This window comes from Hydractinia symbiolongicarpus, chromosome 5, assembly GCF_029227915.1.
Source record: "Hydractinia symbiolongicarpus strain clone_291-10 chromosome 5, HSymV2.1, whole genome shotgun sequence".
In the NCBI taxonomy this organism is placed as follows: Eukaryota; Metazoa; Cnidaria; class Hydrozoa; order Anthoathecata; family Hydractiniidae; genus Hydractinia; species Hydractinia symbiolongicarpus.
This window is the reverse complement of record NC_079879.1, coordinates 21670927-21694367: the sequence shown is the minus strand read 5'-3', so window position 1 is coordinate 21694367 and position 23441 is coordinate 21670927. Positions and strand designations below refer to the sequence as shown.

The window sequence follows — 23441 nt, the reverse complement described above, 5'->3', positions numbered from 1 at the left end:
GAATACAAACATTTAATCTTGTTACAAGCCTTTTTGTCAAGACGTATCCACTCATTTATGAAAGATTTGGAAAACTCTTTCGGACTTGCTTCAACAGCTTTTTTGACTGAGATTTTTTGATTAATTAGTGAAAATTCCTTATACGTTTATGAAAACTTTTTCTTGCTTTAAAGCAAACTTTGCAAGGTAACGTTCAGAGTCAGTAAATAAAAATATTACAAAGATCACTTAACAGATTTGATTAATGGAGACATACTTTTTGCAAACATAAAAATCGTGAAATTCTTTTTAACAGTTTATCTACATTTCTTATTATCTGTTTTAACAGAATGGGAGACAACAGCTCTATTTCCTTAGAGCTATGCATGCAAGAAAACAGATCATAAAAGACGAAAAAAATCGTAATTTCAAACATCGTTTAACAGCCAAAACTCTTTCCTCAATACCTAGCCTGTTCGTTACTGTGATTATCTCTTTACGAAACGTTCGTGAATTAGAAACATATACAATTATTAACTCCATTAATGCAACAATTAAACGCCTCAGCGCTTATTAGGTTTTAAACTAGGGCGCTTAGCTAAGGGAAGGATATTTAAGTGAGATGTTTGCCTTGAAGATTTTTTATAAACTAGTTGGTAGCTCATGGAAAAATGTACCTGGCTTTTCGCCCGTCGTAAATATTTCGATCATACTTAACAAAGTAATGTTTTGCGCGCCATTCTCAACAGAATACGAGTAATAATATAAGAAACTAGTCATAAGGGCCTTGAAATATACACGGGTTCGCTCGTCAAACTTCTGCTAGGCATCGCTATTTTGTGCATTTCTAGCGCAACGCAGCGATTTGGATTTGAGAGTCATTTTGAATGGAATAGGGGTAAAATACAGACTAGACTTACTGTTTGGCACGAGCGTTCTCAACCGTTCCGATAATCATTAAACATCACCATGTGACTTCAAGGCTGGATAAAATATATTAACTGTGTTGTTACCATCAGAAATTCTAATTTTTGAAATTATGAAGGTGAAAACTACCCAACCTGAACATTATTACCTATTGGCTCAGTGTAGGTCGGAAAAACGATATTTCTATATCGAGTTGCGCTAGTTATCGCGTTTGCATTGAAAGGGCAAGATTAGAACAAGCGTGGAATTTCTAACCCAGTTATAACTATCTACTGTTCGCAGTCTGTGATGTGAAGGATAGCAAGTTGCAACAATGCTTTGAATCTCTATCCAGAAAAAAAATCCCCATTCGACAAAAACATATTTTGTGAGAATTTCTTCTTTCGAATATTGGAATTTCGACAATCGACCCTTGTTACAGACAACAATGGATTTGTTGTTGGTTCTGAAAAATATTTGTCAAGAAGTGGATTTAAAAGGTGATTAAAATGGATTGTCCTACTCATCAAAAGTATAAGTACGTCTTCTATTCACACAGATTTTCCCATGCCAGCTTAGGTAAAGGTTAATTAGTTTTAAAAAGAACTTGAACTTTTAAAATGATGAGGATTTGTAAAAAACGATATCTATAAGACGTCCGAACAAAGTTTTTAACACCTAAAAATACCTCGAACCACACCTAATAACATATATGTTCTCACCCGTTGATGATTTTTTAATCAAATTTCTGCCATTTTTTCAAAAAATCAAAGGGTGAGAGTGATGCAGGGTTGCGTATAATCTAGACTGTCTGGAAAGTTGCCGAAACAACGGTTTATTTGCTTAAAAGAGATTCAAATATTCAGAGCAGCTGAATAAGAACTCATTAGGTGTCTAATCAGATTAGATAAAGGTAAATCGGTATGGAGCGTCGTGCCATTATGATGTGATTACTTTGATGCATTGACGTCAGCAGTTTTTAATTACGTCTAATTAAATGAAAACTTCACTGACACGGGCAAGTGATTACACGTGACGGCTGTAAGCATGCGTAACATCCGAAATCTTGTTATGGATACGTGAAAACAAGGACAATGTTCTACACAAGATGAAAGACAGTTTCACAAGTTATGAAAAACATCCTGCTGAGAAAAGCTTATCCGTTTTTCCTATTATTTCACCACAACAGCGACATTTGCTTAAAAACTCCCCGTATTATAATAACGAAAGAACTGCGGGCCAGCCACATTGCTCAGTAGATCGCAAAATAGCCGTCCAGCTCAGAGACAATCTAGATGCAGAATATTCTGGAACATTTCAACAAGAGATTCGTATCACTTCAAATAAGTTAGACAGGGCGGCTAAACATTTGCCGACATCACACCGACCATCAAACCCCTTGCAACTTCCGTCGATTAAGGCTCAACCTACAAAAGAAAAAGTTGTTATCACTGGCAAAAGGCAATTAAGCCAAGAAGGTATGGTGTACGATTTTAGGGTTTTGTTTTTGCCCCCTTTTTCATTTGGGTCAAAAGGGTAAAAAAGATATTAGCTAGAAGCTGACAGAAATTATCGGACTTGATTCAATTTGATTATGAACAAAAAGGTTCTTGAGGAAGTTAGTGAGCATTTTTCCACTTTATTGATTTTAATTGCAGACAGACGAGATCACAAATCTTGTTATAAAAACAGTAGACACCGGTATTTGTTTTGTGGCGGGACCTTAAGAAATCGCAAATCTCGAGTTCGTAAACAACCAAATTAGCGAATAATAAAGGTTACTAGAATAGAAATCAAAATAGCATTGCCTTAATTAGGGTCACCATAATACAGCATCTATAAGTTACCTAATACTTTGGCTTTAAAGCTGACAAAGAGACAAATGAATAAGGCCTACAACAACAACAATAACAACAGCAGCAGCAACACGACACAACAATAAAAACAACAACAACAATAACAATAAGAATAATGGTAATGATAACAACAACAATAACAACAACGACAACGACAACGATACTGAAAAAAAAATTTTCACAATAACATCGATCAATAGGGAGCATTGTTGATACAAATACAAAAAAAATTACTACAACAACATTTAACCAAAGCTAAAGGTCATCCTTTAAATATACCTTGCGTGTTATTTGATCGACTCTCTAATTGGTTTAATTAATGATATGTAATGGTGGTGGACAAATATTAAACTTGCTAATTAAAATTATTAACTAATTGTTGTGACAATTATAGTTTTAAAATGGGATTTATAACGTTGAAATACCCAATCTGTAGATTTGCAGTTCTGAGAATGACAGCCATTATGCATTCCTGAGATCCATGTGGTTAGTGAAGTGCCATAAACATTTGACACCATCGTCCCAGGGTTTTTAAAGGCAAAGGATCCCGGGGGACGAGAGTCAAAAATTCGAGTAACAAAAAAATTGGCGATACACAAACTGTTGATTAAAAAGTTATTGACAAAATATAAAATCCAAAACGAGGTTTCTAAAAGCGTTTCTAATTTGCGTCTTGACATAAATTTTTTTAATTTGAGTTTGATGGTATCGAAAATACGTGGAATGTTTCTCAAATTTCATAACCTCTAATATGGGGCCATTCAATAATTACGTAACACCCAAATTCGCCATTTTTTAACAACCGATACACTTTGTAACGTATCGTAACAAATCTAGTACCACCCATCACTCACCCACCCCCCTTGTTATGTAATATTTCAAATCTTAAGACCTCATCTATTCATTTTTATAGTACTAAAAACCTTTATGTAACAGATAATGAGACAAACTAATGCTCTAATATAAGAAAAAGGTTTAACAGGTCCTTTTTTAGCACACAATGAGACATTTTTGATACTTTTGCGTAAGTCCAGGGGTAAGAAATAAATGTAGATCATACACTAAAATGACTAAAAATATCCGTAATACATAAAAATTCTCTGTTACATAACAAAAAAGCTTCGCCTTACCCCACACACCCTAAATTCTTGTAACAGTTTGTAACAAAAGTGATCATACACCTTCCCCCACCCCTCATGTGTAATTATTGAAGAACCCCTATGCACTGAATTATAAAATTCTTTTTTAGCACCAACAAAAGGATACAAAGCCTTTGTTTTACCTGTTGTATCAAGAGAAAAATGTGGATGCACTTGCTCGCGAGGAGAACTAACCAATGTTAAGTTGAAAAGACTAGCAAGATTATTCCGTCCCGAAGAAACACCACCATTGCTTTCCATTTACGTACGTTGGAAAAACCGTCGCGATGGTACTGTCCAATATAACCATCATTCATTGTTGGAAATTTTTCAAAATTTTGGCAACATATCGAATATTTTATTTAAAAGCCAAAATAGCGCCATTATTGTTTATATGAACGTCGAATCCGCATGTACGGCGGCCAATGTTATGGAAAAGGTCGGTCAGGACATGAGATTTCATGTACAATGGCTCAATGATATTAAATAGAATATACAAAACAGTTTTATTTAATCGCGATAGCGCGATGGTTTGGTTTCGGCTCAGGCTCATCGTCAATTTGACGTTTTTAAGTCCATGTATTTTCAAACCAATTCATAAAAACCTCGATAAAAAGAGAAGAAACTTTATCACCCTATTTTCACTACAAGACGATTTATTAGACACCAATGCAACTTTTAATGCACTATCTTTTTTTAAATTATAATAATTTATTTTCAAACAAACGTTGTAACTAAAAATAAGGCAAAAGTAACCCGTGCCTTCTGTCATCACACCGTCTCGATAAAACTAAATAATGGGTCCTAGCGTAAAGGACAGCCCCAAACAATATTTAAAATATACTTTATTACAGACTCTGTTTCCAATTATTATCTTTTGTTCTGCTCGGCAAATACGCTAATGTAATATGGAATAATATGGAGGTTGTGAAAAACACAGATCACTATTTCCATAGTATGCAAGTCTCTTATGCACTTGTAAACAGACACTACATTCGTGTATGCACTTGTAAACAGACACTACATTCGTGGACAAAATAATGAAACAAATGCATTGTTATCTTTGTTTTTTAAACACGGCCAAAAGAATCAAAAGTTGCTACTTTTACGTACACATAGGCCTGGCATTCTCTAGCGAGCTCGCACAACAAAATTGTCCACATTAGGGCCCACAAAGGTCGCGAAATTCGGAACAAATGGTTGTGCTGACATCAGCAACAAATACGAGTTTAAAGAGTATGGTTTAATCCAATAGGTCAAAATTATAACTCTGCTATAGCTATGAACTGTAAACATCGGCAAGTTCAATATGTGCGACTCAACATAAAAAATACAAGCACAACACTAGCTAGAAAAGAACCTGAAGCATGCAGGGTTGTAGAATTGGTATCAGGGATGACAGACATTACAGGGATGTTGGACTTAGGATTGTTGCGATAGTGAAGCTGCTCAGAAAGTATGGAATGGTATACTAAGATGACAGGAAAACTACAGCAGTAGTTTAGGCATAAATAACATATATATTCAAGTCTGAAATGTAATCTAACATGTAATGCTTAGGCCATAGTGTGCCGCGCCATGCTCGAAATATCTAGCCATACCGAACTGAGCCGTGCTGCATAACTGACCAAGCTGTGTCGGACGTCATGGCATGGCTTGGCTCGACTGCATAAAATCAAATGCTAAATCAAGCAGTGCTAAAGCATGCACAATCTTGAAATTTTTGTGAGTTATCCTTTAAAAAAAACCCAACATACTCGTGACATGGTTAGATACAAACATCCATTCAACAAGGAAGTTAACATACTTTACTTGAGAAAGAAAACGGAAGACAACCATGCTTATAAAACAATAAAAAGAGACTATTTCACGACAAATGCATTACAATGTGGCCATCCTGGTTGGCGCAATTTGGCTGGTCTAAGTTCAACGTAAGCGATATCAGATCTTCCTCTCTTTCAATTTTGATAACTCTGTGGCGGAAATCCTGCGCCCCCTTGCTGAGGATTTTGTTGCTGTTGTTGTTGTCCGTATCCAGCGTTTCCACCTGGTTGTTGTTGCTGGTAACCTTGATACTGGTATCCTGCTGGCTGTTGTTGCCCTGCAGCGCCTGCAGCTCCACCTTGGGTGTTCTGCATGTTTTGCATTTGCATTTGGTATTGTTGCATCCAGTACTGGTAATACTGTTGTTGATAATATGGGTTATTGTACTAAAACCAAGAAATAAAATTAATTATTATACACAGGAAGGTCAAGTTTACACCAACCTGATTCCCCACGACTTTTGTTCTGTAAATTCTGTTTTGGTTACAAAAGGTATTCAATACACTGCTCAGTAAGAGGTATTGATTTTGATCAAATAGTAATATTGACAAAAATTCGTTTATATAAATTCTTGTTAGGTTCAAGTACTTAGTTCTCACCAACAGCCTGGTCACACTTACTTACCATGTACTGCATATATTGCTGTTGTTGCTGTGGAGTCATGTTTGATTGGTTGTATGAATGCGACGAATCACTTGAGTTACTGTGACTGTAGTTGCTATGTGATGAATTATTTGAATAGTTGCTGTGTCCTCCAGAACTGCCAGAGTCTGGTCCTTCTTTACCCCACCAACACTACAAGAGCACGTTTAACAGTTTTTCATAATCCATAGTTTAGTCCCATGTAACAAAAAATTAATAACTTGGGCGACACGGTACATGTGAAAAAACTATTTTGTTAATTTAATAGAATTTGCAAAACATGTTTCCAAGAATGAGCTACAACAACCATGTTTTAAAAGCTCAAAGAAAAGAATATGGTGAGAATTTAATGTCGGGAAATGTTAATAGTAACTTTACTTTTAAACAAGATCCATTCAGTTCAGTGCCATTGGTTTTGCATATCGCAGTTGCTGCAGCCGCGTGACTTTCGAATCTAAAGAGTGCGAAAAAGTGAAGAAATTCTTACAAAGTTAAACTAATGGTAATGCTTAGAAACTGAAGAATAGGAACAAGGAATTAATTTCTAAAATACAAGAAAATTAGGTTAACGACGAATGATTTATATGATTGAAAATCTTAACAAAACAATAAAAAACAGTCGTCAATCTAAGACTTTGTGAATCTTTTTTATAGTCTGTTAGTCTGATTTTTGTTATGAGTGATATAGTCTCCTAATTTACAATCCTGGTAAAGTAAAGCTTAAAAACCATTTTCAGTCAAAATTCTACCCAAAATCAGACAAATTCTCTATAAAGCAGACATTTTTTTGCATCGATAGTTTCACTATAAAGAGATTCCACTGTATCAAGTTTTGTAACACGTCTATTATTTAAGCTGCAAAGATTTACCTAGGCATATAGGACAAGAATTGTGTTTAAAAAAGAAAACCTCACCTATAAATTAGGTAAAAAGGCATCCCTAACATGACTTTGTTTTAATTCAATGAGATGAATTATGACAACAGTATTAGTAAACTTTTTTTTACTTTCAACTGGCGATTTGTTGTAAAGAAAACCCCGTCACGACCTTACTTTATAAAAGCATAGTTTTTAGCAGCGAATATGCGCAGATCTACAATTTTTCCATAATCCTCAAAATGTCTTCTGACAACATCATCTAAAATGTCAAGACAAAACCAATTAATGATATAACCTAAAAATTTCACTCTTTTCTAACCGATCATATTATAACCAATATTATGAATAATTTGCACTGCATAGTATATAGGATTTAAAAGAATTACCTGATACATTATTTGGTATTCCGCCCACGTATACAGTGCAGTTTTCAGAACTAGTTGAGCTATATACTTCATCATAATCTAGTTCCTCTAAACGAAGAGAAGAAAAGTACAGCTTATGTGTTTCATATGAAAAACAGACTTTACCGTTTCGACAAAACGCAGTGTTTTTGTAGTTGCTGCAACCCACTGGAACATCACACAAGAAGTGATGTTGTAGCCTGAAAATTGGCTGTTTTTTAAGATTTGTTGACATAAGTTTTGCCTTTAAAACCATATAGGTACAATTAATGTGAAAGTAGAGAATACAAAAAATGACATTGGCAAACATCTAAACTAAAAGAATGCAAACACAACACTACAAAACAATGTATAATTAGACAGATGTTTTTGGAAAAAATCACATTCAAAAGTTTTTAAGGCTATTATCTACAAAGTGATGGTAATTCAATTTATTCACGGCCAAAAAGAGAACCTTTCTTAGATAACACCTTATTTTAACCCACACAACTAAAAGGAAGAGCCACCTTTGTTTTTACGACAAGTTGGAATATCCGGTCTTTTATTTTTTACTATTAATAAATACCAGGTTTAAACAAATGCTCAATCTTCTAGCAAACTTTGAATAGTGCATTTTTAGCATTAGCATGCTTATGCAGCAAAATCCTATTTCAGCTGAATTGATGCAATCATGTTAGATTAAAATGCAAGAAAAATACACAAGGATAAACGAATTACCTTTTTTCTGGTTTTGGTTACGAGTAGCCCAATTCGTTTTAATTGCACGTCCCCTTAGCATAGCGCCATGCATATCTCTAATAGCCTTTTCTGCATCCTATTGAAAAGGGTGTAATTTCGGTCAAATAAATAACATTTGAATTCATAGAAGACAGGCGAAGTGAAAACAACAGAGGGTGGCCACATTAAAATTTAGGAGAAAAATAAAAGAGAAAATTCAATATAAAAATTTTTTTATATGGAATTGCATAAAATCGCAAAATTTAATTCTTGCAGAAATTTATTTCATTAGGGTAATAATCAAGCCCACAACTACAAAAATATACAAATTTAGATTTTATAAAGCAAAGAAATTAAAATGCATAACATCTACACAGGGAAACATGGTTTTTACACTAATAGCAAAAAACTTCTCATTTTGGAGGTCCGCCTTCTATATCGGTGGGTATATAAAATTACATACTGGTTTATTTGTGAAAGAGATAAAACCAATATTTTTACTCCTGTTTGTTGCAGGATCACGTACTACTTTAACATTTCTAAAACAAAAAAATGCACTAAATAAAAAAAACATGTATGGTAAATAGACCAAAGCTAAAAATAGAATAAAAATTAGTTTTACCAAAAAGGGGGGGAGGAATAAAGCGGTAAACTATGAATGAATATAAAAAGAATATAAAAAAAGAACAAATGAACAAAGGACAAATTGTTTTTACTCTCGGTTTGTCATGTCTCTGTGTTGCTAGTTTGGCAGGATGAGCCATCTACAATAACATCATACACGAAAATAATGTTAAGCATTTAAGGTGTAAAAACAAATAAAAGGGAAGTAATGGATTCGTCAGGTGGTGCATATTTGATCACTAAATTAAACACAATGCCAACTGGCTTATATCCATAACAAGTTTTTCGGGTTTCAAAATGTTTACCAAGTTAAGAAAATGTAAGATCAGGATAATTAATTAAATTCTTTTTTATGTAAAACAGGTAGTTAAGATCGAATACAATTTTTATTTTTCTGATGGGACAGTGAAGGACACTTTTAACACAAATGAAATAACAGGGTTGTTAAAACAAGAGTTATATAGTATACAAGATTGAAACACAAAAATTAAGAAAAAATATTTCTGTTCATAGCTAACAGAATTGAAAAATAAAAAAGCCATTATAACAACGGTAAAAGAAAACTTAAGATTAATATTGACAGTAACTATCTTATAGCACTCACAGTATTTCACCAAAAACTTCAAATGCTGCCTTCAAATCGTTTTCATTTATATCATCATCTAAGTTTCCAACATATATTGCTACACTAGCTATAAGAGAAATATCAAAAATTATTTTTAGTAAACAAAATGTGAATAAAACCAAGTCAAAAAAACTAAGAAACTTACTTCCAATGACTTTTGGAACACCCCCAGTTCCAGAGTTTGTAGCCCAATTCACTTTGACTTTCTAAATGTAGATAATCAATACACAATATATAAAAATAATTTGCACTCTGATCAAAAAGTAAATGATTAGAAATTAGGCAACTCCTCAAACTGTAACAAAGCCAAGAATGAAACTAAATGTAACAACACTGTACTTTACACACCTTTCCACAAAACTCTCTACCATTTAGAAACGTCATTGCTTGGCATGCAGAATTATTATCCTCAAACTGTACAAAACAATATCCCTCCATACTATTCTAAAAACACAAAAGAAAACAGTTAGGGTTGCCAAAGCAACTTTAGTTATGCAGCAAATGTGAAAAATAACAACATTGAATAGAAATTGCAGTCATAGATAAATACATACCATGTCAGTTGGAGGAAACATGCTAGCTGAATGTATTTTGTCTTTTATATGTTGTAGTCCAGTTCGTAATATATTTAACATCATTTGGTCTGTAACTCTCTTGTCTAAATTTCCTACATATCTAAACATTATCAATTTACAAAATCAATCACTACAGGCGCAAAGTGTAACACCAAAATACAAGAAATCATGAATCAATAATGGAGTGTACATAACCTTTAAGACAACTATACACAAACACTGACCAAGGTTAAATTAGCAGTATATAATTTGTGAATAAAAATGTTTATTTTAATTAACTGCTTGTTTCCCTTATAGTTTTGCAATAGGTATGTTATCAAGTAGCCTAGACTCTATTTTTCTTCTTCGTTATTTCATGTTTGTAACAAACATAGTACATATTTTATTTCTGATTTAAAGTCCTATATGGGAATGATGAGTTCATTTATCTGCAAGTCCCAAACGAAAAAAAACATACAGCTGTAGGAGGAAATGCTTTTGTTGTAAACTTAAACATAGTGTATATACTAAACGTATGCAAGAGGATATGCATTTAGCCAATAATAATAATAATAATAATAATAATAATAATAATAATAATAATAATAATAATAATAATAATAATATTAATAATAATAACAATAACAATAATAATAATTTAAAATGGCTAGCCTAGAAAATCACAAAAACCTATAGTTAGTGGATTGTTTCCACTGAGGGCCACTGAAACAAAAAAGAAACAAAAAATGATAAACCTTAGAATAAGAACCTTAGAATAAGAACCTAAATAAAATAGATTGTCAGGACCCTTATCCTGTATGCAGATCTTGCAAAATGTGACAGATTATCATTTCCTGGTCCGTTCAAACACAATACAACACACACACACATATATATATATATATTAATTTCTTTAGCTATATATACTTACAGGACTGTTGCATTTGAATCTGGGACATCGCTTGGCTAAAATATTTAAGTTAGAAATAACAGCAAATGCAAACTGAATAACAATACCAGCCACAGGTATATATATTAAACAGATAGTGTTCGAGAAGAACACTATCAACTTGTCATTTGACAGTTGAAAAGAACGAAAATAAAGCCAGTGTAATATTTGTCAGTAGATTGAAGAATTGCACCTCGATCAAGTGCTGGCCTTAGATTAGTGGGTGGCTTTCTCAACATAACCGTCTAACCATGCAAAGGAAACCTTTTTTGAAAAAATGTTAGCACATTGCTATACTTTGTACAGCTTATAAAGCTGATCAAAAAAATGCATGGGATCATATAATTTTGACGAGTGATGAGCAATGACCCGTTCATAAAAAAAAATTTTTCAAAAGAAATTTGTATACTTGCTGTCTTAAGAAATTTTATAGGAATAACTATATACTTATGACAAATGGATGAAGATATTGCATTTTAAAGGTTCTTTGATGACACCATCAAACTGTCTGTTCTAAAAAACAGGTGGCATGACCCAGCTTAAGAGAAAATTGGTCCCATTTTAGTCAGTAGATTTTCAAATTTTAATTGATAAATTAGTGTTATAATCGAGGACTTCGTATTATAACCCATAACTTAGTTTTAAAGATAGATAGATAGATGGCGCCGTAGATTAGTGGTTATAGCTCTCGTACTCTGTGCGGGAGACCGGGGTTCGATTCCTCTTGACGGCGATTCAACATGGGCGAGTGAATGTTACCATAGCCCCGGGTTAACCCAAGCCATGTGAGGGAAATTGGGAAGATGGCACACTGTGTGGGCCGTTGGATGTTGCCGGGAGTTGTCTAGTAAAGCGCGGGCCCTAATTGGGTCTGCGTCGCTCAAAATGAGCATTAAATACTCTAGGACTCTCCATCTAAGCCATGGCCCCTCCTGGAAATAATAGACAGGGTATATCCCTCGAAATTTGTGAGGCTAGCCATGTAAAATATGCACATCTATCTATCTATTTGCCGTTAACAGAGATGAAAACTGTTTGTCTACGGCTCCTAAGAATGTTTAACTCCCTCTATTATCTGCACCCTCTTATTAGAGTCTTTCACTAGTTTTTTTTGGAAAAAACTGTAGTTAAAAAATCGAACTAGTGTTTAAATAAAAATCACATAAAAATTCAGGTGAGTGTTCTTTGTTTCCCCAAATATGATGTTATTCTGCTGTGGTGGGTGTAGAGGCGACCCATGCTAGCCAACTTTAAAGGATTCTGATTATTGGCCTCGATCAAATATCTAAGATTATCAGCACGCAGTTGCATTACAGAAACCTCACATACCTCCATTGTGATATTGTATTTTATTTGTCGGTATATATTAATTTTAAGTGGGTGGTTTCGATCACTTTTCAGACTAAACCAACCTCGTTGAAAATTCTGGAAAAAAGGAATCTTTTACGCATGCGTGAAGAAAACGTAAACAAAATACATGAGGCGCCATAAGCAGTAAAATTTAATGATAAAATTTTTAAAATTTTTTAAAAAACTGATATAACGACAAAGATTTATTCAAATCCAAAAAACATCTAAAAGTTGTCAAATTTTGTCAATTGTAAATTATGTACATTACTAAAACCAAAGGAATCTATTTATAAATCGCTATAACTGTTAGTATCGCGCTCCCTTAAAAAGCTGATGGTCGGCGAAACAAAAAGTTGCAGTCAAAATGAACATACAGCTGACTGGCTAGGTTTAGGATATTTTTTTGTTAATAAACCTTATTTTATGATATAAATAATGACACCATTAGAAAGATTACAATGGATAATCTGCTTTTCTGGCTTTTTGGTTAGTACAATAATTTTTTTTGTTGATGTCTTTTTTGTTTAGTTGAATTGAAAGACAAATCTCTGCTGATCTTTCAAAAATATATCAGGCATGCTAGCTAAACTGTTACTCTTTTTCATTATAAGTGCCCCTGGCTAAGCGAATTTTTTTTCCAACGTGATGAAAAAGCTAGGAAAGCCATTTTAGGAACTTAAAGCTTTGCGTTGTTTACATGGATTCTAATATTCAATAATATTTAATAATAATGCTTACTAACAGCCATTACATGTTTTTAGAGTTAGTTATGATGTCATAATTTTGAATAATTAGCAAAACTTGTAAAGTCAGAGAAAAAAGATGATAGATGTGCATAGCCACACAGATATCGAAAGATGTACCATGTCTATTATTTTCAGGAGGATATACTCTGTCTATTATTTTAAGGAAGAGCCATTGCGTCGTAGATTAGTGGTTATTGCTCTCGTACACTGTGCCTAGAGTATTTAATGCTCATTTTTAGCTACCAAATTAGGGCCCATGCTCTACTAGACAACTCCTGGCAACATCCAACGGCCCACACAGTGTGCCATCTTCCCAATTTCCCTCACATGGCTTGGGTTTACCCAGGGCTATGGTAACATTCACTCACCCATGTTGAATCGTCGTCAAGAGGAATCAAACCCCAGTCTCCTGCACAAAGTACAAAAGCTATAACCACTAATCTACGGCACCACAAAGCTCTAACATGCAACACTTCATAAAACATGTTTGTGTGACCTGGTCATGCTATAATTGTTTGCTTCTTGAAACACAATTCAACACTAATCTCAGCATTTTTGAAAAAGTCAAAAAAAGTGATGTGTTTATATCTAGAAGTGAAGGACAAGGAAGTTGTATTCATCTAGGTTTTATTCAGCTTTCTCGTGTTATTTACTTTATTGAGAAGTCCTAAAAATTCCTGATTTTGTAAAGCTTTAAATTCTCTGAAATTTTAAATTTCCTTTCCTATTTAAAAAACTGCACCTTTCACATCCAGTAATAATTTAAATTTGTCACAAATGCTAAAGTTTGTTAGAAATCATGGTAATTTAAAAAAAATTTATTTATGTCTGTAATTTACACAGCTTCTTCTAATCTAAATGTACACACTAGATTATATTAGACGTCTGTCATGTTTACAATTAAACATTATGGGTTTACCCTGGGTATTTATTCCAGCATGGATCATTATTTAAAAATAAGGTATTTGGAAGGTATTTTCCTCAACTACTAATTTTGTTGGAGTAGAGTAAATTTTAAACATAAAAATTAGTTGCAGTTTGCTGGCTAAATGACAAAAAACACAAAGAAATAACAACAACAAAAACAATAAAAAACAACAACCAAACAACATGATGCCCTTGATTCTTTTTTATTTAATGTATATATAAGATTTGCTATTTTTTTCCTTAATTACTACATATTTGCATTTTTCTTCTTTTTCTGCATTTATATTGAATATTTTTTCATTGTTGTTTGCAGGATTTATTTGGTGTAGCTATGTTGTACCCGCTTCTCATACACCAAGCTAAAACCTTAGGTGCTACTCCAGGCCAAGTTGGGTTATTTGGATCCATCTATGGTACATTGCAATTCTTCACTAGCCCTATTATGGTAAGCATTATCATTTCATGTGATTTTAAAAGCTGAAGTAAATTATGATTTTTGGTAAGGTTTGTTTAGAAGTTCTTTAATTTTTCTCATTATTGAGATCATTTCTAACCCAACACTTACTGGAGAAAAGGAAAATGCATCATTTGTTGCTGATATAAATTATGGGATTTTGGTAAAAATCAATCAAAGTTGACCCCCCCACCCCTGTATATATATTGATAGAGCTCTTTTAAAAGTTCTTGCAGATAGATTTTTTTTTCATATATTCAGTCAAAATCCCCTATAATTTCAGCCTAATATTATCTATTTTTTGAATAGCTCATGTTACATCCTACTCTAGGGTCAATTGAGTGATCATGTTGGGCGAAGAACAGTACTGTTGATGAGTTTAGTGGGAACTGCTGTTGGATACATTCTGTTAGGAATGTCAAACAGTATAATATTAATGGCATTAGCGAGGGTTCCATCAGGTATATATTTAATATATTTTTTTCAATGTACATTTTATACTGTGTGAACATAATGTTCTCAGATCAGTGGTAGTTGGTCAGGTAGTTGTCTACATTGTATGTTATACAGTTATTTCGTTTGCTACAAATCAACAGCTACCACAAAAAAACAGCAAAAAAAAATTCCGCTAAATTTAAATGATTAGGGTGTTAGGTTTAGGTTACTCTCCAGTATGGGTCATATTAATTCTAGAAGTGCAAAAGTTTTTGCAATAATCATAAACTTTTAAATCATTACTCAGTTAAAATTGATGTTTAGGAAAGGCTTAAAACAGACCGCAGTATCTCTTCTGCGCTAAAATAAGTCATCAATATCGACGATGTTGAAAAGTATACTCGTGCTTGAGTATTTTCTTAACTAAACATTGCATGCAATGTAAGCCTGTGTTCATTCATTCATTCATTCATTCATTCATTCATTCATTTATTCATTCATTCATTTATTCATTTATTCATGTTTTCATTTATTCATCCTTGTCGATTAAAAGCTCTGTTTCCTTTTCTTCTAATCTTGGATGTAATTTACGCATTTTGAGTAGCTTTGAAGACTAGCCTCCTGTTGTAGCGGCTAACTATGTCAGAAGATAGCCAGAAGATTAAAACATCAGTTTGCTAAGGGTATTGCCAGGTGAAGCTAAGAAAAAAAAGTTGTTTGAAAGAAACATTCGCTTCTAACCCAAAGTCAAATGCGACTATTAAAATAAACTGCAATATATTTATTTACAGAACTAATGCATGAAAAGATCCGTAGTTTGAATTGACGTTATGACCCGTCGATACACCAAAAAAATTTGGAGATTTTTTCAGCCGTCGCCTCTATTGTGTAGAGCTTTAAATGCTGATTCAGAAAATGTATAGGACCGTGTGGTTTTGACGAACGGTTAAAGAGATGGGGATTTAAAGGTTTTTTGCAACAAATTGTTAATTTCTCAACGAACGAATGAGACAGAAAAACATCCTCTTTGCAAACGTCAAAGACAGACAGAACTAGGCTACTATTACTTACGGAATGATTTTGAAAATTTAAAGTTTTTGGTGACGATTACAAGTATCTATTTTCCAAAAAAAGTTGAAAAACAAAATTCGGAAAAAGTGAATTGAATTTATGGCGAACTAAAAAATCCTATTGTGTTTAGGTATTTTCAAACACAGCCAGTCGATGAGCCGTACATACCTTGCAGATATTTCACCTCCGCAACAGAGAGCAAGTGCTTTTGGAATGTTTAACTCCATGTCCAGTCTCGGTTTTATAGTTGGTCCTACACTGGGAGGCATATTATCAACAACTGAGAATGGTTTTCAAAGAGTTGCCATGTTGTCTTCTTTGCTTTTCATTCTCAACGCATGCTTTGTTTATTTGCTTATTCCTAAATATTTCGGAGATAAAAAGATGGACGAGGGAAGCCGTATCACACCTAATAAACCGAAGTTTGACTTTCTTTCATCCCTTAATACTTTTAAAGATGTACATTTAATACCCTGGCACTTAGTGTGGGATGTGTTCACAGTTCGATTTTTAATGAGTTTTTCTATGATATTGTATCGTTCAAACTCATCTAGCGTGTTAGCCTACAAATTTGATGCTGATGCTCGTACCAATGGGTATATCATCTCATTTAACGGCATAGTAAGTGCTATTGCTGGCGTCTTAGTTCGATGGATAGCACCTTACTTCAGTTCGAATTCAAGTCTTAATAATGCGTTTTCAATCATATTGATATTGTCACTTGTCGCAATCACTCTGGCGCCGACGCTATTTGTCGTAGTTATCGCCATGATACCTCTGTGTATAGCTTCCTCTGTGTTGCGTGTTACCAATGCGACAGCTATTTTCAATCGAGGTGGCGAAAGGGTGCGTGGTTTAGTAAATGGACTGGGCGATACGTTAACGTCTCTGGCTAGAGCTTTAGGACCTGCTATAGCTGGCTATGCGCAGGAAGTGAGCCTGTACGGTCCAGGTGGGTGTGGCATTGTTTTGGCTGTAATAGGAACGTTAGTGGGGCTATATTCACCTGCTGAAGATTGGAAATTTCACGTAGAATAAGCGATGTTTTAATAGATTTCTGCAGAGATACAAAGTTTGCGTGGAACCATATGAGACAGAGTTAATTCGAGTCCTCTGTTATTCACTGCATAAATATGGTTATCGAGTTTCAATAAAAAGTAGCGGTTATTCGTGAATTCATAAAAGAAGAACGTGATCAAAGTAGCTTGTTTTTTAAACTACGGCAGTACATTTCCAACGTACCGCCTATGGTTGACAGAGTGTATGCGTCGCATTTTTATTACCTACATACTTTTTTTTTATAGTCTGTTATTTTAAAATTTAGTTGCTACATTTATTTTAGACCCAAATTTTTGATTAGAGCACAACCCCAAACTTTAAATTAAAAATACACACAACACTAAACTTTTAATTGATAATACTCATAAATCCAAATTACTAATTAGAAATACTTAAAAATTTTTGATTAAAAATACGCACTTCTTCATTTTCTTAGGGTAGGGTAATTTAATTTTTAATTTAAAGAATTTTACATTATAATACATTTCGCATACTTTTTATTCTATTTCGATGCTGCCACAAAAACCCTTATATTGTAGTCTTACCAAGTCATAATTTTTCGTGTCCGTTGAGCACAACACCAATGAACCGTATGCGTATAGCGCTGTATAGGTGACACTTTTTACCAATAAGCCTCGTTTTCAAGCAGAGGTTAGTTAGCACAAAATTTAAAAATCTTCTGTAACAGGTTATTTGTTGGCTGTATAAATCTAAGAATTTCGCAATTTATCAAGTTTTCCTTGAGATATCAAATATAGCATTCCTTTTGTGAACGTTAATAAAAAGCTGCGTCACACAATGGTCACACCAAAGAATTTAATGCGCAAAAGGCGTCCTCATAAGGTTTTGACCCCAGCGTGTAAAAACACATTTTTAATCACATGGCAGAAATATATGGGACAGTTATTGAAATACCTAAATGCACGATATTTTCGTGAAAAATTAAACAATGTTTTTCTTTTTTTAAGGAAAGAAATTGTTTTCGGAAGAAAATTTCGCGGAATTTAAGTTTGGGAAGATTTAAATTTGTTGCTTGTCATTTGTTTCTCTTTTTCGCACAGGTATTTTCAAACACAGCTTGTCGATGAATCGTACATATCTCGCAGATATTTCACCTCCGAAACAACGAGCAAGTTTTCTTGGAATGTTTAACTCCATGTCCAGTCTGGGTTTTATAGTTGGTCCTACACTGGGCGGCATATTATCAACAACCGAAAATGGTTTTCAAAAAGTTGCCATGTTGTCTTCTTCACTTTTTATTTTCAATGCATGCTTTGTTTATTTCTTTATTCCTAAGTGTGGTGGAGATAAAAGGGTTAAGGAAAACAACATTTATAATGGCGATAATATTTTTGACGAAGATAAAATAAATGCTGGAGATAATAATTTTCAGAAAGGAAATAGCTGTGATAGAAAAATATATAGTGGAGGTAAAATCGACACGGATCGCTCCTCCTCCACTGAAAGAAATTACTATTTCTTTGCGTTAAACATATTCAGAAACATTCGTTCGATCCCATGGACTCGTGTATGGGATGTTTTTGTAATCCGGTTTCTGCTGAGCCTTGCAATGAGTTTATTTCGCTCGAACTTTACCTCGATTTTAGTGTACAAATTTCAAACAGATCCTAAGACTAACGGTTATATTTTATCATTCAATGGAATAATCAGCGCGCTATCAGGAGCGACAGTCAAATGGATATCATTGTTTTTTAACAGCAACTCAATGTTACAAAAAACATTTTCAACTGTTTTGGTGTTTTCTTTACTAGCAATTACATTCGCCCCAAGTTTGCAAATGGTTATCGCTTCTTTGGTACCATTATGTATTGCTAGCTCCGTGTTACGAGTCACTAACGTGATTGCTTTGTACAGTCGTGGTGAGGAGAAAAGTAGAGGTCTTTTGAATGGGTGTCGTGATACATTGTCATCAATATCTCGAGCTATTGCACCTCTACTAGCAGGATACGCACAAGAGTTTAGCCTCTATGGTCCAGGATTAGGAGGGTCGTTTTTAGCAGTTTTAGCAACTTCAGTGGCGTTTGCGTCACCGCACATCAAAATACACATAGATTAATGCAATTCAAATTATAAAATTGGATACTGTGGCGTCATAGGTAATGTGTGTTGTATATATTTTGTTTTGAATTAGATTTAGAATTTTTTTTGCTTATAGCGAAATTTTAAAATACCATATTGTTTATCTAGAAATGTAGCAACTGCAAATTGTAGAAATCTAAAGAATCTTTATTACGATTGCCAAACTGATGTACAGCTGTAGTTTGATTAGTAAAAAGTCTGTACAAAATTGTGTTGAATGAATTTAGAGATCGTTGGTGCGCCAAACACACTGATTTAATTTTGTCCCCTGGACTTCACAATTAGTAGAGTCTCAGGGACTCAGAAATCGTTCGAGCTATAGTGGTTGAGTAACAGAAAGTTTGCGTAGATGGAACTTTTCTTTATGACGCTGTGATTTTCTGCTATTTTTTTACGTATTCGAGCTAGACATCTCAAAAGTTGGCTTGGTGGCATTTAAAGATTTTTCGTTAGGAACATACAATAAATCGTCGGTTTTGTTGAGTTAGTTTTAAACCCGAGTGAATTATTTTTTAACTCCCCATATCCAGAAGTCTGAAACTGAAATATTTTTGTGACTTAGTTTTCTCTAAAGAGCACAATTTTACTGGTTTTCCGAAAAGCGCCCAATATTAAGTTTCTTAAACAGATCACGCAAAGAAGAAGGTAATTAACAGATACGCGCTGCATACGTGCGAATTTTTGCAAATAGATTTTTTGGGCAGCAGTGCGCATGCTTAAAAATGAAAATTTTATATAGAAATCGAACATCAATTTTATTTTTAATAACAATTAAGTAAAAATACTCTTGAGTTTGGTGATAAGAAATGTTAATAAATAGAATCAAAAAAATAACCAAAGACAACCACAAAACTTATTAAGAACCTCTAGAGCTTGAAAAAGTTGAGCTTGTGCATTCACACATTTACGACCAACAAAGTACGTCAACCATACAAAAATAGAATGAAGGCGATGTTACGTCCTGGACAAAAACTCAAATTAATGGACAAGGTTGATTTTGGTATGCATTGAGGTATGACTGTAATAAATAAAAATAGGATTTATATACGAAAAACATAAACTAAATATAAAGGTTACGAAGAAAGTGCCAGTAATGGATACGAATTTCTTTTGAGGACAAATTACTTGGCAGTTTCTTTTTAACGAAGTTAATTATTTCTAAAAAATTACATCTTTAAAAACTTCGATAATTCTTCCATTTCAACAGCTTCGTCGAAAGAATTGAAATCCTGAAAAAAGGAAAAAATATCAGAACATTAAAAAGAATACTTCATTAAGGCTTGTTTACATTAGACTGCATTTTCTGCTATAGCACAAAAAGCTCACAAGAACTATGAAAATTAGAGATTTTTATGCTGTAATTAAAAAAAAACTTCTTACCCCACAGTATTGGTCACCATTTGCAATCTGTGGTGGAAGACTACTTGCTCCAGCTAGTTCTCTCATTTTAGCCTTTGCACTATCATCAGATGAAATGTCAACTATCTGATATGGAATCTTTTTACCATCTAAAACCATGGTAATTTTTTGCTGATGCTTTTTGGTCTAAAAATAACAGTTTACATCTTATGGTCATACGCAAATATAAAACACGAGCACAAACAATAAAACAACAATAGCCAGGTGACCCTGCGTAATTTTTTTTACCACATGAGAAATCGGAATAAAAAGATGGCACCCAGCCCTCTAAAGGGACGGTAGAGTAAGTTAGTTTCATAAAAATATCAGTCACGTTTTGAAGAAATATTTTTCTGTTAAAATCTATCTGACAAAAGTAGAAATATAATGTCATTTTTGTAAAGACATATATATATGTTATTACACTTATACTTTATTTGCTTACATGATCACTATTAGAAATCCTTTTGACATAAAATGTGTTGAGCTAAAATGGTCTCGCTCACCCAAACAAATATGATTAATTCCCCTGTTATTTAAGAGGGTAAGACGCGGCCACGCTGGGTTTAGGCTCATTTGTTGATTTAATAAAGGGCTTGCTCTGAGAAATTTTGTGTTTATTGGTGGATTTAAATTTTGGGATTTGCTATGACAAAATTGTTTTGTGTGTAATTTTAATATCCTTCAAAAACATTTTGAACTAAAAATTTTTTCCCCCAAATGGCAGCATTAAAATTATTGTTAAAAATCCAAAAATGTCACTTTCTACCATTCATTGATAAGTAACTTTGTGCAAAAATCAAAAAAGAATTCATGCTCAGATCCTGAGAAAAGCTGTGACGTACGGACATATTTTTACAAAAATCTTACTAACAGTATAAACCATACGCCCTTTTTAAAATTGTTATGTGTGTGCTATTGAAGACTTGTACTAATTAGAAAGTGTCTGTCTTTACTTTTTAGTTCATGAAGTGGCAAGTATATAGGTGTAACTTGGCAAAACCAAAAATGAAAAGAGACATTTACAAATAAATTATTTTGTATTATTATTTTGTGTACATTTTACGAAGCTAATAATTATATATTTCATTTTTTTTATAATGTGCCATAAACTTTTGTTCCCTAATTTCAAACTATATATTATGTTTCTTATGAAACCTTTAAAAACTGGTTTCATGTGTGTCACTAATAACAACAATACAAATGATTTTTATCAAAAAATTGTTCTGTACCACAATTCATGATATTTCCAATTAACCTTGTTTCAATCACATTTTTGACTTGCCACCTCCATTAAAGGAGGCAAAAACACCATGGGGAAGAGGTAAATTCCTGTGTTTATTAAATTTTGCAGACAATTGAGTTTGGATTTAATTTCATTATTTTTTTTAAAGCAAAATTTAATATAAATAAAACATAATCAACTTACAGTCAGGGAAAACCACTAAACCTGGGATTTAGCAATCCTGATATTTGTCAAAATAGTGCCCCATTAGTGGCATGCTATAGTAAAATTTGTCAAGTTTGAAATAAAAGTTTTTGAATTTCTGTTACTTTTCAATTTTCCATGAATTAGAATATTTTTAATTCTATTTTCTCAAATATTTTCTTTTCTCTTGGATTAAATAAACCAGAAAATAAATTTATTGGCAAAAAGTGGTATGACAAGTAGTATTATCCAGTCAGGAAAAACTTTTAAATATGCCTGTACAGTATAAATAAACCTCTTATTTAGGCATCTATTACATCCTATTTAAGCAGCATGTTGCTTATTTACACTGTTAAAAGTTAAATATTCTAAAAGCACACACTAAAGTTGAAATTTCCATCTTCTTTTAGTGCTGAAAAGCAAGGATTTGTGACAAGCCAATAAAAAATTGATGAAGGGAACATGTTTTTTATGCTAAAACTTCCTCGCTTAAATATGTTATAATATCCAACTTGTTTTATTCAACCAAAACCGCATGTACAGGCAAGATAATGGCAAGTCGTAGCGTAAAAGTGATTAAGAAAAAATTCTGCGTGAACAACATTTAATCCATGTTGCCACAACTTATTTTGATTGCATACATTTTACTATGGCTGTTTGCAGAGGCAAATAAAGCTATACCTTGAGTGAAAGCATGATATATTATTAACCCTTTCCTAAATAAACATGGTTTATCAAAAAAAATAAGTTAAGTTATTTCTTCTATTTAAATACAAAAGACCAGTGAGTTAAAGAAGTATACTAGCATTCAAAATATAACATGGCTGGAATGACTGGCTAGGGTACCTAACTATTAGCAAAGTGTGTGACTATATAGGTGTAACTACAAAAATAAATGCCAAATTTAAAGCTTTAATTAGGATCAATGGATTATCATGAAATTTTTATTATAAAATAAACCTATAAGTGTCCCAATCATAAATACAGTATGGCTAGTAAGCGGTATCAAAGTTTGGAGCTAGCTAAGCTGGCTATCAATAAGCAATTACATTACAAGAACAAGGTTAAACTGTAACTTACTTCCAAATTGCTGGATACCGTTGAAAAGTAAAGTGTAACACTCATAATTGCAAGTTTGAAAACTGTGACTGCTACCCTAAACTATAAAACAGAAAAAGATCAAAGGAGGTCAACCTATTTCAGCAAGGGGCGATTCAGACCGCAGCGGGATGTTGTGATTTCATTCAGTGTTGGCAATTCTACTTTAAAATATTTTTTAAAAGGGAGGGGAACAAGACTGGATTTTTCGTGTTTTGTGCTAGCAATTCGCGCATATATTTTTAAAATGGCGGATGTTAGAGTAAGATCACGCCCA

The 23441-nt window shown here is 33.4% G+C and overlaps 4 protein-coding genes across 5 annotated transcripts; 2 read left to right on the top strand and 2 right to left on the bottom strand.

The window, feature by feature from the left end:
• Positions 1–1892: 1892 nt before the first annotated feature.
• LOC130645340 (uncharacterized) lies at positions 1893–4381 on the top strand. The gene is made up of 2 exons (XM_057451309.1): positions 1893–2363; positions 3991–4381. The coding sequence occupies exons 1-2, from the start codon at positions 1994–1996 to the stop codon at positions 4368–4370; spliced, it is 750 nt and encodes a 249-aa protein (XP_057307292.1). The 5' UTR covers positions 1893–1993; the 3' UTR covers positions 4371–4381.
• A 1340-nt stretch (positions 4382–5721) lies between these two features.
• LOC130645337 (nucleolysin TIAR-like) lies at positions 5722–12554 on the bottom strand. Its single transcript, XM_057451304.1, has 13 exons — positions 12427–12554; positions 11080–11114; positions 10149–10269; positions 9943–10038; positions 9740–9800; positions 9574–9661; positions 8809–8884; positions 8346–8442; positions 7611–7697; positions 7399–7483; positions 6725–6800; positions 6329–6499; positions 5722–6090 (listed from the first exon to the last, which is right to left on the bottom strand). The coding sequence occupies exons 1-13, from the start codon at positions 12430–12432 to the stop codon at positions 5839–5841; spliced, it is 1251 nt and encodes a 416-aa protein (XP_057307287.1). The 5' UTR covers positions 12433–12554; the 3' UTR covers positions 5722–5838.
• Positions 12555–12627: 73 nt separating this feature from the next.
• LOC130645335 (major facilitator superfamily domain-containing protein 9-like) lies at positions 12628–19308 on the top strand. Of its 2 annotated transcripts, none has more exons than XM_057451301.1 (4): positions 12628–12933; positions 14434–14565; positions 14906–15035; positions 18201–19308. In XM_057451301.1, exons 1-4 carry the CDS (start codon positions 12883–12885, stop codon positions 19214–19216), a joined length of 1329 nt encoding a protein of 442 aa, XP_057307284.1. In that variant the 5' UTR covers positions 12628–12882; the 3' UTR covers positions 19217–19308. The 2 variants fall into 2 exon arrangements, with proteins under 2 accessions (XP_057307284.1, XP_057307286.1); XM_057451303.1 differs by lacking the exon at positions 18201–19308 and adding an exon at positions 16211–18126 and having other exon boundaries at positions 12637–12933.
• Positions 19309–19968: 660 nt separating this feature from the next.
• On the bottom strand, positions 19969–23307 carry LOC130645345 (SH3 domain-binding glutamic acid-rich-like protein 3). The gene is made up of 3 exons (XM_057451313.1): positions 23147–23307; positions 20620–20784; positions 19969–20468 (listed from the first exon to the last, which is right to left on the bottom strand). The coding sequence occupies exons 1-3, from the start codon at positions 23189–23191 to the stop codon at positions 20406–20408; spliced, it is 273 nt and encodes a 90-aa protein (XP_057307296.1). The 5' UTR covers positions 23192–23307; the 3' UTR covers positions 19969–20405.
• Between the last annotated feature and the right edge of the window lie 134 nt (positions 23308–23441).

Coding starts and splice junctions, on each gene's coding strand:
- LOC130645340 (XM_057451309.1), top strand. CDS start 1,994: ATGAAAGACAGTTTCACAAGTTATGAAAAACATCCTGCTGAGAAAAGC. Junction 2,364..3,990: donor AAGGCAATTAAGCCAAGAAG/GTATGGTGTACG, acceptor ATTCTTTTTTAG/CACCAACAAAAGGATACAAA.
- LOC130645337 (XM_057451304.1), bottom strand. Junction 8,443..8,808: donor TCTCTTTCACAAATAAACCA/GTATGTAATTTT, acceptor CCTTTTCAATAG/GATGCAGAAAAGGCTATTAG. Junction 6,091..6,328: donor AGCAATATATGCAGTACATG/GTAAGTAAGTGT, acceptor TCTTGGTTTTAG/TACAATAACCCATATTATCA.
- LOC130645335 (XM_057451301.1), top strand. CDS start 12,883: ATGACACCATTAGAAAGATTACAATGGATAATCTGCTTTTCTGGCTTT. Junction 12,934..14,433: donor TCTGCTTTTCTGGCTTTTTG/GTTAGTACAATA, acceptor TGTTGTTTGCAG/GATTTATTTGGTGTAGCTAT. Junction 15,036..18,200: donor ATTAGCGAGGGTTCCATCAG/GTATATATTTAA, acceptor TTTTTCGCACAG/GTATTTTCAAACACAGCTTG.
- LOC130645345 (XM_057451313.1), bottom strand. CDS start 23,191: ATGAGTGTTACACTTTACTTTTCAACGGTATCCAGCAATTTGGAA. Junction 20,785..23,146: donor CGGTATCCAGCAATTTGGAA/GTAAGTTACAGT, acceptor TGTTATTTTTAG/ACCAAAAAGCATCAGCAAAA. Junction 20,469..20,619: donor ATGGTGACCAATACTGTGGG/GTAAGAAGTTTT, acceptor TCCTTTTTTCAG/GATTTCAATTCTTTCGACGA.